The following is an 18,299-nucleotide window of genomic DNA, read 5'->3' on the forward strand; positions in this document are numbered from 1 at the left end:
GTATTACAGATTTGACCGGCAGAATCTCCAGGTGGTCACAGAGCATGATTCGAAAATGACTCACTGAATTAGGTTCTGCAACGGGAAATATTTTTGTTGTTTAATAAACACAGAAAGATAAAATAACATTTTTGTTCTAAGTTAGTTGCTATTTAGGTCATATGCTTACTAAAAATAAGCAATTCATATCATGACTTAAAATCCTGGCAGAGATTAGTAAGTTTTTTGGAGTTGTCCCTAAAATATTCTATTTTTTTAAATAATACTTTCATTTATTTGCAAGCAGGGAGTGGGGAGAGGAGGGGAAGAGAGGGAGAGAAGAAAGGGGAGAGATAAAGAATATGAGAATGAGAATATTATTGCATATTAACTCCAGGTGCATGTGCCACTCTGTGCATTTGGCTTTCTGGCTTTACTTTGGTACTGGTGAATTGAACCCAGGCTGTCATGTTTGCAAGCAAGCATCTGAACCACTGAACCATCTCCCCAGCCCATGGTCTTTTTATTTTTATAGTTGTATCTTGCTTAAAGCAACAATTAGAATTTTGCCTTTAGTTCTTTCTTTTTTTTTTTTTCTGGAACCTTGCTTTATGTCAAATTCTCAAAACATTTATTTTATAGTTGGGTGATACAAGTTTTGCATAAAATTTTTTGAAGATCAAAATGATAAATTGAAATATATCTTGCTATAAATGTCATACTGGACATTATATAGCAAATATCTGTGTTCATCTTTGACATTATAGGTGAAGTATTACAGACATCTTGCACCAGATCACCTACTGCAAATATGCCATCGACTAGGACCACTTCTTGAGCAAGAAATTCCTCAGAGTGTTCCTGGAGTTCAAACTTTGTTAGGAGCTGGAAGACAGTCTTTGCTGCGCACAAATAAAAGTATGCACACTTCCTAGCATTCTCATATTTCAAGTAGTCTTATTTTTGTCATATTTGTGTATGGATAAAAATATTTCTGTCTGATAGGCTGCAAGCATGTTGTGTGGAAAGGATCTGCCCTGGCTGCATTGCATTGCGGAAGACCACCAGAGTCACCAATTAACTATGGTAGCCCACCCAGCATTGGTGAGTTTGAGTTCACTATGGAGTTGATATCCACTTGGTAAAGAATTCTTAAAAATAAAGAATTTTTATTTACTGGGACATCAGAAAACTTCATATTAATGTACATCAGCACTCAGAGATTGTGGATTATATACATTGTTTCTTATGTAGTCTAATTGGTCTCTTTGTGTTTTACTTTGACAAAAAATATATGTGTGTGTGTATATATATGTATATATAATTTTCATTTGTTTTTCCAAGGTAGTACCTCACTCTGGCCCAGGTTGACCTAGAATTAACTATGTTGTCTCAGGGTGGCCTCGAACTCATGGCTACCTCTGACTCCTGACTGCTGGGATTAAAGTCCTGTGCCACCACATCCAGTGACAAAAACATTTTTTTTACTAAAATTGTATTATTAGGTAGAGCTGGTAGGCATTGTTATCATAGTTCAAATTATCATTTTTCATAAGTAATGTATTTTTCTTTAATAAGCATGGCACATATTTTTGCCTATAAGGTTCCAAAGAAGGAAAAACTTGAGATTAGTCTTCCTAGGTCTACCTTTTCATCCTTGTTACTAACAGACATTGCTTCCTTGGATTCGTGGAGCATACTTCTATACTCAGCATCTTCCAGTATGCTAACACTGTAATAGTAATTTTGTTCAGTGCTGCTTTTGCTCTTCCGCTTAAAGGAATATAAATAGTGATATTTTAGAGATGTTATATTTCATCTATCATGTCAACCTTTGACTTTCAGAGGTCTTTGCGTATAAATTATAGCCTTTTCCCTCACTTTTACTCTGTTGCCTAACTGGGAATGTTATTTTTTTCTTCCATCTAATGAAATCTTATTTCTTCCTTTTCTGGATACTTACTATATGTTTTTGTTAGGGTTTTTTATACTTTTATTTAACCCATTGATTTTCTGTTTCAGTTTTATGTATGTTTTTATATTTCTGTATTTTTTTATTTTTATTTTTTGAGGTAGGTTCTCATTCTAGCCCAGGCTGACCTGGAATTCACTCTGTAGTCTCAGGGTGGCCTCGAACTCACAGCGATCCTCCTGTCTCTGCCTCCTAAGTGGGGGGATGAATTGCGTGCGCCCCTATGCCCGGCTATTTCTGTATCTTTTTAAAATAGTACTTTTAAAAAGCCATGTAATAATCTTTGTGTTTTATGTGAAGCCTAATAGTCCTTTACATACAATTGTTGATATCTTTGTGTTTAAATCTATTATAATTATTATTTTGAAAGTGACCTCTTTTATTCTGATTGCTTCAAGGTTTTTCTCTTCCTCTTTGATTTTTCTGTGGTTTGACTATGATGTCTTATTTTTCTTGTTTTGGCTTTTTTGGTGTTTTGAATCTGTAAGATGTGTTGAAGCTGCAAAATTCTCATTTTTTTTGTTTTTGTTGTTGTTGAATTTATTATTTGCAAGCATAAAGAGAGAGAGGAGAGACAGACAATAGGTATGCCAAGGTCTCTGGCCACTTCAAACAGACTCTAGATGCATATACCATATTGTGCATCTGGCTTTACATGGGTGCTGGGAAATTGAACCCAGGTCGTTAAGCTTTGGTGGCAATTGCATTAACTGCTGAGCTGTCTCGCCCTTTTTTTTTCTTTCCCTCCCTTCTTCCCTCCCTCCCTCCTGTTTTTGGTTTTTCAAGGTAAGGTCTCACTCTGTTCTAGGCTGACCTGGAATTTAGTATGTAGTCTCAGGGTGACCTTGAACTCACAGTCATCTTCCTACCCCCAAGTGCTGGAATAAAAGGCCTGCACCACTGTGCCTGGCTCATTTGATTTTTTTAATGATTGCCATCCTGACTGGAATGAGTTGGAATTTCATAGTTGTTTTATTTTGCATTTCCCTGATGGTCAAGGATGGTGAACATTTTTAGAGTACTGGCCATTTGAGTTCATTTTTTAAGAATTCTCTTATTTAGTTCTCTAGCCCATTTTTTGAGTGGGTTTATTTCCTATTGCTTGTTTCTTTTTTTTTTTTTTTTTTTTGTACATTCTTGATCTTAGGCCTCTGTCAGTGGTATAGCTGGCCAAGATTTTCTCCCATTATGTTGGTAGTCTGTTAGCTCTGTTTGTGGTATGTTTATCTGTACAAAAGCTTTTCAGCTTCATGAAATCCCATTGTTTGAGTGATTTTTTTTTTTCTGATTAATTTTGGTCTGAAGTCTGTTTTGTTAGAATAGTGACACAAGTGGGCTTGCAGGGGGCATTACTAGGGTTCAGTGAATCATCAGGTTTCTTGGCCCCACAACCTTGTGCTATTGCTGTCTTAAACATTGTCTTTTTTTTTTTAAAAAAAAATTATTTATTCACTTGACAGAGAGAGAGAGAGAGAGAATAAGGCATGTCAGGGCCTCCAGCCACTGCAAACGAACTCCAGACACATGCACCCCCTTGTGCATGTGGCTAAAATGGGTCCTGGGGAATCGAACCTGGGTCTCCTTTGGTTTTGCAGGCAAATGCCTTAACTGCTAAGTCATCCCTCCAGCCCTTAAACATTGTCTTAATCCCATCAATTTTTGTTAAATTCATTTCATTTATCTGAAGATTTCCATTGCTAGCATGTATACTGGATTTTGCTCCTCTCCCCCCCCCCCTTTCATTCTTGTCATTGATTATTTTATTCATGTATTTCTTTATTATTTTGTCCTTTAGTTTTCTGAGGTAGGGTCTCACTTTAGCCCAGGAACTCACTCTGTAATCCCAGGCTGGCCTCAAACTCACAATGATCCTCCTACCCCTGCCTCCCCAGTGCTAGTATTAAAGGTGTGCACTACCACATTCAGCTCCCAATCTCTCTCTTTTTATTAAAATTTTTTTCTCTATATTTATTTGTTTGAGAGTGACAGACAGAGAAAGAGGCAGATATAGAAAGAGAATGGGCGCGCCAGGGCCTCCAGCCACTACAAACAAACATTGTAGTCTCAGGATGGCAAGCAAACTCCAGATGTGTGTGCCCCTTATGCATCTGGCTAACGTGGGTCCTTGGGAATCGAGCCTCGAACTAGGGTCCTTAGACTTCACAGGCAAGCGCTTAACCGCTAAGCCATCTCTCCAGCCCTCTCCGTCTCTTTTTAAATTATTTATTTATTTGAGAGAGAAAGAGAGAATGGTCATGCCAGAGCCTGCAGCCACTGCAAACAAACTCCAGATGCATGTACCACTTAGTGCATCTGGCTTTACATGGGTACTGGAGAATGGAACCTGAGTCCTTAGACTTTGCAGGAAAGTGCCTTAACCACCAAGGCATCTCTCCTGTCCCCAGAGTCATTTTAATTAAAGCAGTTTGTACAGACAAGTTGTCAGTGGACCTAGAATGTTAGCTAGATTGTTCAAACAACTTTATTCTTACCCATTTTGGAGTAAAATTCTTAACAGCAAAAAGGGAGAGAATTAAACGAAGTAATAGAATCAAAATCTTCAAATCTATATAGTAAGAAAGGATCATAGCATGTTTTGCCAGTGAAAATGACTGGATTTACAATCTTTTTTTCTTTTTTTTTTATTAGCTTTCCGAGGTAGGGTCTCTCTCTAGCTCAGGCTGACCTAGAGTAGTGGTCTTGATCTCATGGCAACCCTCCTGCCTCTCTGCCTCTGGAATGCTGGGGTTAAAGGTGGGTGCCACTGCACCTTGCTAAAATAAATTTTGATGAAAACTCTTTTATTTTTGGTTTTTCAAGGTAGGGTCTCAGTCTAGCCCAGGCTGACCTGAATTCATGATGTAATCTCAGGATGGCGTCGAATTTACGGTGATCCTCCTACCTCTGCCTCCCAAGTGCTGGGATTAAAGGCCTGCACCACCATGTCCAGCGAAAACACTTTCTATTAAGTAGAAGTAAGTTGCATTTTTCAGTCCGAAGCTGTTGTGGCACCAGCCTTTGCTTCCCGCTCCACAGGCTTCAGGTGCTACTGTACAACTAACTTCCCAGTGCTCGCTAGGCAAGTGGTAGACATGTTTCTTCTGTGGGAAGTCCTTGTGGCTTGATTCTTACCAAGTGTTTAACCACGTTCAGTTTTGCATTTACTGAAGGAATACTCTGTGAATTTGAAGTGTATGTGCTTTTTTAGTCTAAGCATCTTTATTGTATCCTTTTCCCAGTATAGACACCCTTTTGTACATCTTATTCTGGTACCAACATGCAGTTTATGAGGGTGCTAGGGATCTCCACATTTTCATGATCTTCACAAGTAGGTTGAAACACTATATCTGGAATTCTTGATTTGATAAGTTTGTGATAGATCCAATTTGTACCAAGGAGTCTACCTGGGGATGTCTGTACCACTGAGTGCAAAAATCCATGCTATTGGGCTGGAGAGATGGCTTAGAGGGGAAGGCGTGTGTCTGCAAAGCCAAAGGACCTCTGTTCGATTCTCCAGGACCCACATAAGCCAGATGCACAAGGGGGCGCATGCATCTGCAGTTTGTTTGCAGTGGCTGGATGGCTTGATGTGCTCATTCTCTCTCTCTCTCTCTCTGTGCCTCTTTCTGTCTCTCAAATAAGTAAATAAATAAATAAATACATTTTTTAAAAATCCCTGCTATTATATAGTAATTTTCCTCTTTAAAGTCGGTCTCTGCCAAAAGTCTAGCCTAGTCTGAAGTTCTGATTGAGAAAGGCTAAAACAGTGGTGCCTCACTTTTTAAAAAGATAACCTTTCTGCTTTGTTATTTTTCCTCTCCTCTAGTACTTGAGTTAAACAAATAAGACTTTTTTGTTATCACTTCTTTCATGTTTATATCTTTTTGTCTTTCTGTCATATGATCTCTGGGGCATTTCCTATGACCTGGTTTCTAAAATTAACTTGCGATGTTTGCATGGCAGATAATCATAGTCAATTGTTTTTTACCTACTACTATCCTCCTTAAATAGTGACTCCAATGTATAATCTTACTGTAGTACACAGCTATTAAAACAGTAAAGGATTTGACTTCAGGTGTATTTGCACTTAGAAAATTACCTTAAGGAGTTAAGTAGTTTTAATGAAAAAAGGGTAGGTGGAATACTTTAGGAGCTTTCCCATGTGAATAAAAAGCTGCAGAGCTACATATTAAGGTGAATATGTTGTGCATGCCTTTTTAATACAGTGTCAGGCAGCCCTGTAGTTAGACAATGAAAGTGTAAGAATGATTGAAGAGAAATAATATTCCTCTAGCCTTTGCTTTGTGAATAATTATCATGTGCCAGGCACTATTGTTAGGTTTTTCATGTATTTTCTTTTTTAAATGTTAAATGGTCTGTAGGTAGGGTCTCTTATTCTTATTTTAGTAGGAGGAAGGAAATTGAATTCTGGAAAGATTTGGTAATTTGACCCAAGATTACACTAGATGCCAAGTCAGAGTTCAGTCTAGCCTGTGTGCTCCATTATGCTATGCTGTGTCCCCAACTTTTTTTTTTAACAGGAGTTCATTTATTCTGGCTTATCATTTTAGAGGGTAGTGTCTAGCATAGTGGGGAAAGTATGTCAGGAACAGGGAGCCTGTGTCACGTCGTCATAGAGGCAGGGTGGAAGCAGAGCCAACTACACCTTCTAGTAACACTTGCTACTCAGGGAGGTTGACATGAAAGATAACATCTGTAACAGAACCTTTTAGCACAGGTTCTTTTTGGTTTTTCTAGGTAGGGTCTCACTCTAGCCCAGGCTGACATGGAATTCACTGTGGAGTCTCAGAGTGGCCTCGAACTCATGGCGATTCTCCTACCTCTGCCTCCCGAGTGCTGGGATAAAAGGAGAGCACCACCAGGCCCAGTTTAGGCCAGATTCTTTTTTTTTTTTGTTTGTTTTGTTTTGTTTTGTTTTTCGTGGTAGGGTCTCACTCTGGTCCATGTTGACCTGGAATTAACTCTGTCATCTCAGGCTGGCCTTGAACTCATGGCAGTCCTCCTACCTCTGCCTCCTGAGTGCTGGGATTAAAGGCATACACCACCATGCCCGGCTAGGCCAGATTCTTGATGGTTGATTAGATGAGTATTAAATACTGCTGATATGGTTGTAAAGTATATCATATAAAAATGTTCCTTCTCTTAACTCCTTGTCCACTTCTGCCTATTTGGAGATATAATTTATTTTGTATTTGTCTATAATATGCAAATCCTATTTGAATGAATTTATGTAGAGAGAGGAAGACAACAAAGAATAGATTCCAACCTAGAACAGTTTTTAAGGTATTGTCTATATATTCATTTAATGTATGTTTAATTTATGGCAAAGGTTGCAATATACTAAGTAAAGGAAGTCTTTGGCTGATTACTATTTGCATTTTTCTTATATTTTGTCACATTAGCAAATTTAACTTTTATATCTAGAATTTTTATCTTGTGTTTTTACCTCAGTGAATATATGCCTTTATCATCACCTCATACACCTCCGTTGTTTTGCTTCGTGCTTCTGTGGAAGGCTGCTGTTAGGTTCCATAGTTTTAGTATTTCTTAGAAATACTTATGTATAATGAAACAATTTTGCCGGGACAGCCAATTTTTTTACCCATACACCCATTTACATTGTTGAGAATCTCTAAGAAAAATAGTTAGAACCGAGGCAGTGATTTTTTGCGATGTGAGATTTTGCCATATTTCTAATATTTGAACTGTGCTGTGGTTGGTAATTTCACATATATTTAATGAAAATTTTTCCCTAGATTTATTTTTGCTCATATTTCTCACATAGATTATAGGTTACTTTATGTGATTATTAATATATGCATTAACATAATTTCAATATTAACATGTTAAATAATTTACTAAATTACAAAGTTCTGTGGTTTTCCTAGTAGCCATTTTTCTTTCAGAATTCATTTTCTTCTGCTTTTCTAGCCGAAATTTTAGTGTAACCCTTTAAAATTTATGTTTAATCTTTCCTGGCTTACTTAAATTCTTTCTGTTGTTCTTTTTCTCTAAATACTCTGCATATTTCTATTTGACACAGTTTTAGTTTGGTAGATATTCTCCCAGTTGCCTTTTAGAAGACCTCAAATGTCATGTGGTCTCTCTCTCTCTCTCATTTACTCACTCATATGTTCCCCTTATTTCTGTTAAAAATAAAAACAAGGTTAGCTGACATGAAACTTGGCACATTGTATTTGCAGTTTTACTTTCTGGTAATTTTTGCTTTTGTGTTTGCTTTTAAAAATAATGTTCTTTATTCCAAAGTACTATATATACTTTTTTTTACTTTGCTTAATTACCTTTCAAATTACTGTTGAAAAAACAGAGGGTGAACTTAGAAGAATGAGTTTCCATAGGGGGTTGAAATTAGTGCTTTTGCAATTGTTTAAAGTTTCTTTTGTAAATAATGGGACCAAATTCTTTTACATTATGGACATGAGGATTATCTTCTGTGCCATGATGTAGCTGGCAGGCTGTTCAAGCACTACTTAGAAAGCAGTCTCCATTTCTCCTTTCAGTTTGTATCATGGATTTTCCTAGAAATGATTGAGTTTTCATATCTTTGTAAATGAAGCAGTTTATAATTATTTTTTCATAATTAATGTCTCTTGGCTTTTTATTTTCATTTTCTCCCATCCTTTCAATTATGACTTGAACATTTTCCTACTAAAATCTTTGGAAACTAGAAATTCATGATAAGACTAAGTAGAAATTACCATAATAACTTGTTTACCTCCTCAAGGAAGCTACTGGGGAAAATGGTACCCACAAAAGTTCATAAAGGAATTTACTTTTATAATGCATGAGGACAGCCAGTGTAAATATTGATATAAAATACTTTTGAGTTTGCAAAGCATTTAGTCTCACTTGTTTTCATAGCAACTTTATAGGCTATTTCCATTTATCAATGAGGAAACCAATGCTTAGGAAGGAAGTTAAGTTCAATCTTTCTCTCTGGTAACTTCAGTTTAGAGCTGCTGCATTTGGTGTTATATTACATATATAAAGCAACTTTCTGCCTTTTCTGTAAAAGTGTATGTGTTAATACTATGCCAGCTATGTCTGTTTCTGGATTTGTGTATAGCAGTGTTTTAAGTTGTGTCTCAGTATAGGATCTCCAGAAACCAGAAAACGTGATATTCTTTCAGATATTGCCAGATTGATGTGAAAGCAGATACTCAACTCCATGAGAACATTACAGGATCCTGGCAGCAAACTGATAACAGTTTTTCTAAAATGATTTTTTGTTTGTTTGAATCAGGGTCTTACCCCAGGCTGTCAACTCATTTTGTATCTAAAATGACTTCGAACTTCTCTTCTGCCTGTCCTTAGTCCCCAGTTCCGGGATTATATACATGTGCCACCACACCAGATTTATGTGGTCATGGGGACTTAACCCAGGCCTTCATATGAGTTATTCAAGCACTTCAAGCACTTCTCTAGCAACTGAGTTGTATTCCTGGCCTGAAATTTTGCTTTTTGAACTGTTTGACTTCTTTTGCTAAATCAGCTTTTGCTTTCGGTAATTTCCTTTTTATTAGTTCATTGTTGTGCCCAGGGGAGAAAGTTACAATAAATTATTGTGAAGCACACATTCTGTTCTACTTTCTTCTTCAAATCCTTTCACCTTACTGTTCACTGAAATAGTCAAAATGCATCTCCTCCCACCTCTCAGTCTTCTTTCTTGCACTTGCCCTTCTGTGTGGCACTCATATATTACTTGTGTATGTTTTGTGAGTATCTGCAAGCATATGGAGGTAGAGAACAACTTTAAGCATTGGTCCTCACCTTCCATGTTGTTGGACTTGTTGTGTATAGCTCTTTTTGTTCAGCTAGCTGACCATGAGCTCCTGGGCAGTTCTCCTGTGTACACCTACCTCCCTCCTGTTCTAAGTATGCTGAGATTACAAACGCTTGGCATTACAACATCTGCCCCCCCCCACCTCAACATGCATGTGCCCCTTTGTGCATCTGGCTTGGGAAATCGAACTCTGTTCGTTAGGCTCTGCAGATAAGTACTTAAATGGCTGAGCCATCTCTCCAGACCCATAACTTTTATTTTTTATTTATTTGAGAATGACAAAGAGGAAGGGGGGGGAGAGAATGGACACGTCAGAGCCTTCAACCACGCAAACTAACTTCAGATGTGTGCACCCCCTTACACATCTGGCTAATGTGGGTCCTGGGAAATTTAGCCTTGAACCTGGGTCCTTAGGCTTCACAGGCAAGAGCTTAACTGCTAAGCCATCTCTCCAGCCCCCATAACCTTATTTTTAATTTAAAAGAAAAATGAGGACAAAGAGTAGAATGCATGTTTAGCATACATGTGAAGACCTAAGTTTGATCATCAGCATCATTCCCCCCAAAATATGAAAATACAATTTTAAAATAGGATCTTTATTAAGATAACTAAAAAATTTGCCAATACCTAAAACTAAAAGTGCACACCATGGATAAATTTTCTAGTTGAAATTACATTCATTTTAAATCTAGGCATGTATGCAGGGGAAGAGTAAATCCCATTTCTAGCAATTCTTAGAGTAGCTATTTTTTTTAATTACTTACATACTTAGTTCATCATAATTTTTGCTTTATTCTTAGGATCATCATTTCTTCCCACATTAAGTTTCAGTGAATGTTTAGCTTCTCATTTTTAGATATTACTCATCTTTTATGGTATCTGCTACATCTTAAAAATATGGTGATGTTTCAAGGAGGGCATACAACCTAAGTACTAAACATGAATATGTGAAGATTTGGAGAGTAGCACCTCTATATATTATTTATATTAGTACTAGGAAGAGAAAAATCCAGGTTTGTTTGATCCCCAGTTGATTATGATTATTTCCATCTTTTATTCTTCACTACCTTTTGTCATCTTCTTTATTTTTTTTTTCTTAAAAAGCTATGGGGGAGTCGGTGAGGTGATTGCTCAGTGCTAAGGGCATTTGTTCTAGAAGCCTTCCAGCTAGAGTTTGGATCTTCAGCACCTATGTAAAGTCAGATGCAAAGTGGTGTACCAGAATCTCAGTGAGCTGATAGTATTGGAAGGCTGAATCTGGATAATCCTGAATCTTGCATGCCAGTTAGCTTGGCCTTCTCAGCAGCAAAACAAGAGAGACCCTGACTTGTACAAGATCGAAGGAAAGGATCAGCCCCCAAGGTTGTCCTCTGACCTCCATATGCACATAGTAGCACATGTGCACACGCGCGCGCGCGCGCGCGCACACACACACACACACACACACAGTAATAAAAAATAAAATAAACTTTATGGAATTACCTTTCTAATACTGCAGTTGTCTCTTAATTTTACTAAAGTTGGAGCCATTGTTCCTTAGAGTTAGTACTATAGTGATTTATCATAATTTGATCCTGATGGTGCTATGGTGCTGTAGAAAAAAAAAAGTCTATGCTAAAATATTTTCCACATTATTCTTGGCCCCAAAATTAATATACTAAGTCTGTATGTATTAGCTCATCATGGTGAGGAAGGCTCAGCCTGAAATAGCTGCTCCTGTTGGGTCTGCAGTCAGGAAGTAGACAACCATGAGTTCAAGTATTCTTCATCTAGCTTTCTTTAAACCCGCCCAGGATTCTAGCATGTGGAATTGCTGGCCCACAGTAAGGTAACCTAATCATTCTCAAAGGAATACCCAAGAGGTTTGTTTCCTAGGAGATTCCAGGTCCTGTCACATTTACAATATAAATCATCACACTTCTCAGTCCATTGTCAAATTGGCACTGACATTTTCTGCTCATGTACTTTAGTGTACTCAGTTTCTTTTGCTTTCTTTTTTGGTTAAAATACACTTTTATTGCATCTTTGTCCCTAAATCTATTTTTATAAATATTTGGCTTTAAATTAATCTCTGTAGACATTTTAGATTGCTTTTTTAATTTCCTTGAAGTAGACTAATACTTATTTAATTAAAAAGGTGTGTGTCCAATGGAGAAAGTATAGGAAAGTGCTCTAGCCTCAATGGTTATCTTTAGTCTTTTTCCCCCAGAATGTAATCTATATGTTACATGTAGTACTCAAGAATACACTGTAACCCCATTCTACTGGCATTAAACCTTGGTTTCACCTAGGGAACATTACATTTTGTCTTTCAGTTTCCTTATTGGTAAGGAACAGTTCCTTACTAAGGACAGTAGCCCTGTAGCCCTCATCTCAAAAGATAGATGAGGATTAAATACGAATATATGCAAATTTATTTATTGTCTGGCACACAGTAAAACACTTAAGTGAATAATGGCCAGTATTTCCAAATCTGCTACATCTCATACATGTACTTTGACATTTGTCTGTATTGTTAACTACATTTGATAGGTCTTTTAATCTTTTAAATTCTTGAAGTCCTACTTTGAGCCCTTTCTAAGTCCAAGTCATGGTGACTTTCCTCTTTCTTCATAGTCAGTGTTTCAAGATATTTAATGCCTGCCTTTAGCATCAGGACTCTGTTAGGGAATTAGGATTATTTGCATGCTTTATTGTTATTTAACCATTGTTGTCAGTTATTTAACCATTGTTGTCATATATCTTTTTTTTTTTTTTTTTTTTTGGTTTTTCGAGGTAGGGTCACACTTTAGCTCAGGCTGACCTGGAATTCACTATGTAGTCTCAGGGTGGCCTCGAACTCACGGCAATCCTCCTACCTCTGCCTACTGAGTGCTGAGATTAAAGGTGTGTGCTACTACACCCAGCTCATATCTCCTTTTTTAAATTAAAGCACCTTGATTGTCCTTTTAAATAAATAACATTTTCATGTAGTTTTATGCTTTGTGAAATACTTTATACCGCCCTGTATATCTATGTGATAGAAATTCTGAAGTTGCCATTACCCTATAAAGATAACTATTTGTATTTACAGTAGACTTGAAGTCACTGGGAAATTGCTTTTGAGTTGTTTGGTTATGAATACAAGAATATTCATTGGGAAATCTAATTGCTATCTAAAGTTGAACATGGCATACATGAGAAATAACCTTGTAATTTGTTTTTATGTGCTCTCAAGTTTTGATCACTTTTTGTGATTCACTCAAATTTAGTTTTATAGATTTATAAGTTTTACAGTAATAGATTATTAGTTTATATTTAGTAAGTCTTTATTTTGTGGGTAATAAAATGCAACACAGCTCCTCATTATCTAGAATTCAATCATTTGTGTTTTAATTTAGGAACATTTTTTTAAAATTTTTTTTTAAATTTATTTGAGAGTGACAGACACAGAGAGAAGGACAGATAGAGGGACAGAGAGAGAATGGGCGTGCCAGGGCTTCAGGCCTCTGCAAACAAACTCCAGACGCGTGCGCCCCCTTGTGTATCTGGCTAACGTGGGACCTGGGGAACCGAGCCTTGAACCGGGGTCCTTAGGCTTCACAGGAAAGCGTTTAACCGCTAAGCCATCTCTCCAGCCCTTAATTTAGGAACATTTTTGATGTTTGTTAATTATAAATTCTAATTTACTATTTAGCCCCAAAATGCCAGGGAGTTTCCAAAGTGTTTTCCTTAACCAAATCACTAGATTATTCAAAACAGAGTAACTAAATGAATTTACTAAGTATTATTTCAAGTAGCCTTCTAGTGAAATGTCCTCATTGTATTTCTTATCTAAGTACTCTTCTTTCTTATCATGAAAGGGCCCAAGTTGTACTGAGATAACTTCTGAGTTCTCTCATATTCTGCCTTAATCTTATCTCTTCATTTAATCAAGTCACAAAAATTGTTTCTTCAGGTTTGGAAGTATAGTCTTTCCCTTGCATTCATTCAGTGACCACAGGCTGTGTGAATGAGTTGGTAGAAGTCAGTAGTTTTGTGGGCTCCACTTTCAATTGCTAAGAGGGAAGTTTTTCTATAGTAGAATACATGTTATATAGCATGTTAGGTTCTTTTTAAGTACAAACTAGGAATAGAAAACTGTGACCTACATTCTTGTTAATTTATAGTCATTTAAAGTTTTTCCAGAAATCTGGGAAATTATTACTTGTCTCTTACTTGTCTCTTTACTAGATGCTTTACAAAGGGAGAAAAAGTCTATAAATATTTTGTAGGGAGATAGCATTTCTGATTTATTACTTAGCTGCTATCCCCCCACCTGCCCCCCAGGTAGGGTCTTACTCTAGCTCAGGCTGACCTAGGAATTCACTATGTAGTCTCAGGGTGACCTCAAACTCATAGTGATCCTCATAACCTCTGCCTCCGAGTGTTGGGATTAAAGATGTGCCCCACCATGCCCAGCTTACTTGCTGTTTTTTCTCTTGTGTCTTTGTGCTATTTTTAAAATGTAGTTACTAAGGTTATTGTAGATGCTCTTATGGCAGCTACATTTTTTTTATGAGCCTGGTACAAATAATAACTTGTATAGTTTATTTTTTCTAAAATCATCTGTATTGAAAACTTGGTTTCAGCAATGAAAACTGGATAAAAAGATGTCATTTCATGGTGGTGCTGAGATTTCAAGAAAATATTTTTAGGGTCTCGGGAGATGGCTTAGTGATTAAGACACATTTGCTTGCAAAGCCAAAGGATCCCAGTTCGATTCTCCAGGACCTATATAAGACAGATGTACAAGGGGGCACATGCGTCTGAGGTTCGTTTGTAGTGGCTAGAGGCCTTGGTGCACCCATTCTCTCTCTCTCTTTGTCTCTCTCAAACAAAATATATTAAAAATATATTTAAATTTTTTAAAAATAATTGATACATTTTCATATATACTGATTATGAAGAGGAATGCCAAGATAAATGCCAAAGTTTCAATAAAGTTAAAAATTTTTGGTATTAACATAGATTAGCCAGTTACAAATTACAGAAAAGACAAGGATTAGTAAAATGAAAAGCTAGATGTAGTGGTTAGTTATTTGGGTAAGAAAAACATCTTTAGATACCACTTCGTAATGAGAAATGTAAACTATAAGAGTTAATGTCAGTGGGTGTTTGTTTTCTTAGTAAGGAGGAGTCTTCATGTTGAAGCAGAATAGATCAAGAAATGAAAACCACCAGTAGAAGTGATGATGTGATATTTGATTAATTGTGAAATGTTAAAGAACCTTGTAAGTGTAAAGCCAGTGGAAATGTATGCCCAGTAATATTGGAGAAATTGAAGGTGACAAACAGTACCTCAAAACAGAAAGCTTGTTATGCTTAAAGCTTGTTTTAATCCATTGAACTGTATATAGGGAAACTTAAAATGTTGCTTATGAGGAAAACTTTTGCAAAACATATGTAGTGACTACTGTGGGTAGATATTTACGCTTTTAAATTCTTTCATTAGTTTTATTGCCTAAATTGTGTATTATGGCTAGAGAAATTAGTTCTTGAGAAATAACGAGAAGAGGACTAGTAAGAGCTTGTTGGGATATAGTTTGATCCTGGCACATGGAGTAAATATATTTACTTCTGCTCTCATTCACAAATTAAGTCAGTTTATCAGAGTAGTTAAAATGAAGTACTATTTAGAGATATATTGGATCTTTTTACTTACTAGAAAAAGAAATCCTGTTTTTTTTTTCATTTATAAACCTAGTTATTGTTAATACACTAAATATACATTGATCTTAAGAGCTATCCATATCTCTGAAGCTAGTCAAAATACAAAACCAACAAAATATCCTGATATGTATGGAATTAAGTTGTCTGTTACAGAAGGAGTAGGAAATAAGTAAATGTGTCATGTCAAACTGTAAACAACAAAGAGTAATTACATAGCTACACAAACCAAAAGGACTTATTCCGTCTAGAAGGGTATGGGTTGCTGTTTTTAATGGATGGATCAATTGTGTTCTCATTGAAAAAGGTAGCAGAATTTGAGAAAAGATGTAAAAGCGTTAGCATTATAGGCAGAAGGCATTACACATGCCAGTGACCGTAAGTGCCTGTCTGATGTGTTGGAAGAATAGGGGAGATTAGAGTGACTGGACTAGACCAAGGGGGAAAGTATGTGTGATGAAAGAGGTAATGGGAGACAGTTTTGTGTAAGATCATAATAGTTTGATGTCTAAGGTAGTTGGTGTTTATTCTGAATGCAATGAAGAATCTATGGTTTTGAGCAGAGGATTGGTGTTCACTTGCATGGTTAGGATGCATTTGAAATGACCGTATTCACTTCCCAGAGGAGCTGTCATCTTGGCCCTGGAGGACAAGAAAGATTTGCTAATAAAAGAGGAGTTAGTGTTGCTTTGGTAGGCTTTAGGACTTTCCCCTATCACCATACTTACAAAAATTACTGTACTTTTAAACCCAAGGGTAAAACTATAAATAAAGTCATGTAAAGGAACTATACTTTTGTATCCTCTTATGTCTGTTTAACCATGCTTAGTTTAAGAATTGATGTTCTAGTGTAACAAAATTTAAATTCCTGTAATCTGAGACATTTTCCTTTTTACTCAAACAACCATTTAACCTATTATTATCAGGATGTGAATAATTGCTACTTGCCTTTCACCATAAAACTGTAAATTATGATTAAGATTATATTCCTTTTTGTTTAAAAGGCTCTGCATTTGGTTGTGATTAAAACACAAGGCAATTTATCTTCTTCAGTGTAATAGTTTTCTAGGGCAGATAGGTGGTATACTGATGGTATAACAACATATGGATAAATCCTAGATAATTCCCCTCTTTATCTTTGTAAACACTGTCTGTTTGATGTGGTCAGACTTTCCTCAAATTCAGCCTTTTTGATTGTACTAAAATTGAAACATACATAATTTTCTTCTTTATATAAAATTTGAATCACCAACTTATTACCTGGGATCTCTACATATTATTTTCTTAGTATGTCTTAATTTTTAGTGCTGTTGCAAAAGTTTGTGAACTGATTCAAAACAAGATACCTGTTCCTTTCAGATAGTCATAGTACACAGAAATTCATTAGGTAATTGGTAGCTGAACATTAGGAAGGATAGTATGAAATAGTTTTAATATAGTATGTTTCAGTTTTTTCATGTTTCTGAGAAGCAAGAGGTTTTGAGAAAAGGCATTTCTTTCAGTTGACTCCCACATATTCAAGTTTACCACAAAGATTCAGTAACCTTGTGTTAGCATGGAAATTTTCTTATGTGTAAAATATTACCTAAACAATACATTAGTTCTAATTTTAAAAAATAAATTTTATTATTATTATTATTATTGTTATTGGTTTTTTTCAAGGTAGGGTTTCAGTATAGCCCAGGCTGACCTGGAATTAACTATGTAGTTTCATGGTGGTCTTGAACTCACGGCTATTCTCCAACCTCTGGTTCCCGAGTGCTGGGATTAAAGGCATGCACCAACATGGCTGGCCCTAAAAATAAATTTATAACAGATTCATCTAAAATTGTTCTGGCATATATAGTGCTTGATTGTCATTGTGAAATAATAGTTTTAATATTTTGATTATTTCCAACAATTATATTTTCATACCTAAACAGTGTTACATATTTTCTTAAAATTTGACATTTTGAGACTTTTGTAACTTTTGGAGAGGAGGAATAAAAGTATATCTTGACAGTGCATTTGTGTGATATGTCATTAGCTGACAGATAAGTCTGATATGTTATTAGTCTGTGGTATTTGAATAAGATAGAGTTTGCATTTGGTGGACACCTGATAACTGGTTTTGTGTGCACAAAGTAAGTTTGGAACCAGTGTATTAGATGGTAACTATTACCATGTCATTTCTGTGTATTAAGAAAAAGTGTCTGGGGCTAACTTGTGATGACTTACTGAGTCTAAATTATTGTATAACCAACTTAAACCTATATGTGCTAATTCATAGCTGTCAAACCTAGTTGTAGACACACCCAGGTGTTAGAATAGTTTATTGTATAAATTTGTATGGTAACAGACTTAAGAATATAAGATACTTGCTTTAGTAAGAAAATATGTAAGAATAATATAATCTTTATTTGATGTATTGTTGCTTTAGAATCTGTAACTCATCCATTTTCATAACTTCACATAAGTACCCAAGCAAATGTAGGATGAGCTAGACATTTACTGTATGTGAAAAAATACTGAGGGCTGGAGAGATGGCTTAGCAGTTAAGGCTCTTGCCTATGAACCCTAAGGACCCAGGTTCCATTCCCCAGGACCCATGTAAGCCAGATGGTGGCGCTTGCATCTGGAGTTAGTTTGCAGTGGCTAGAGGCCATGGCATGCCCACTCCCTCTATTTAGCTGCTCTTTCTCTCATAAGTAAATAATAGGTTTTTAATTTTTTTTTTCACAATATACCTGAGGTATTTTTTGTTGTTGTTGTTTTTGTTTTTTGAGATAGGATTTCACTGTAACCCAGACTGACCTGGTATTCACTATGTAGTCTCAGGGTGTCCTTGAACTCTTG

General features: G+C 36.2%; 1 protein-coding gene across 2 annotated transcripts in view; it reads left to right on the forward strand.

Annotated features, from left to right (window-relative positions):
- The window catches only part of LOC101599483 (pleckstrin homology domain interacting protein), a 148,301-nt gene that overhangs the window by 14,592 nt on the left and 115,410 nt on the right, over positions 1–18,299 (forward strand). For both annotated transcript variants that reach the window (XM_045160004.1, XM_045160003.1), the window contains exons 5-6: positions 747–897; positions 985–1,083. In XM_045160004.1, the coding sequence (XP_045015939.1) occupies positions 747–897; positions 985–1,083 (250 nt within the window). The remainder of the gene's footprint in view (positions 1–746; positions 898–984; positions 1,084–18,299) is intronic.

Source organism: Jaculus jaculus, chromosome 10 (genome assembly GCF_020740685.1).
Source record: "Jaculus jaculus isolate mJacJac1 chromosome 10, mJacJac1.mat.Y.cur, whole genome shotgun sequence".
In the NCBI taxonomy this organism is placed as follows: Eukaryota; Metazoa; Chordata; class Mammalia; order Rodentia; family Dipodidae; genus Jaculus; species Jaculus jaculus.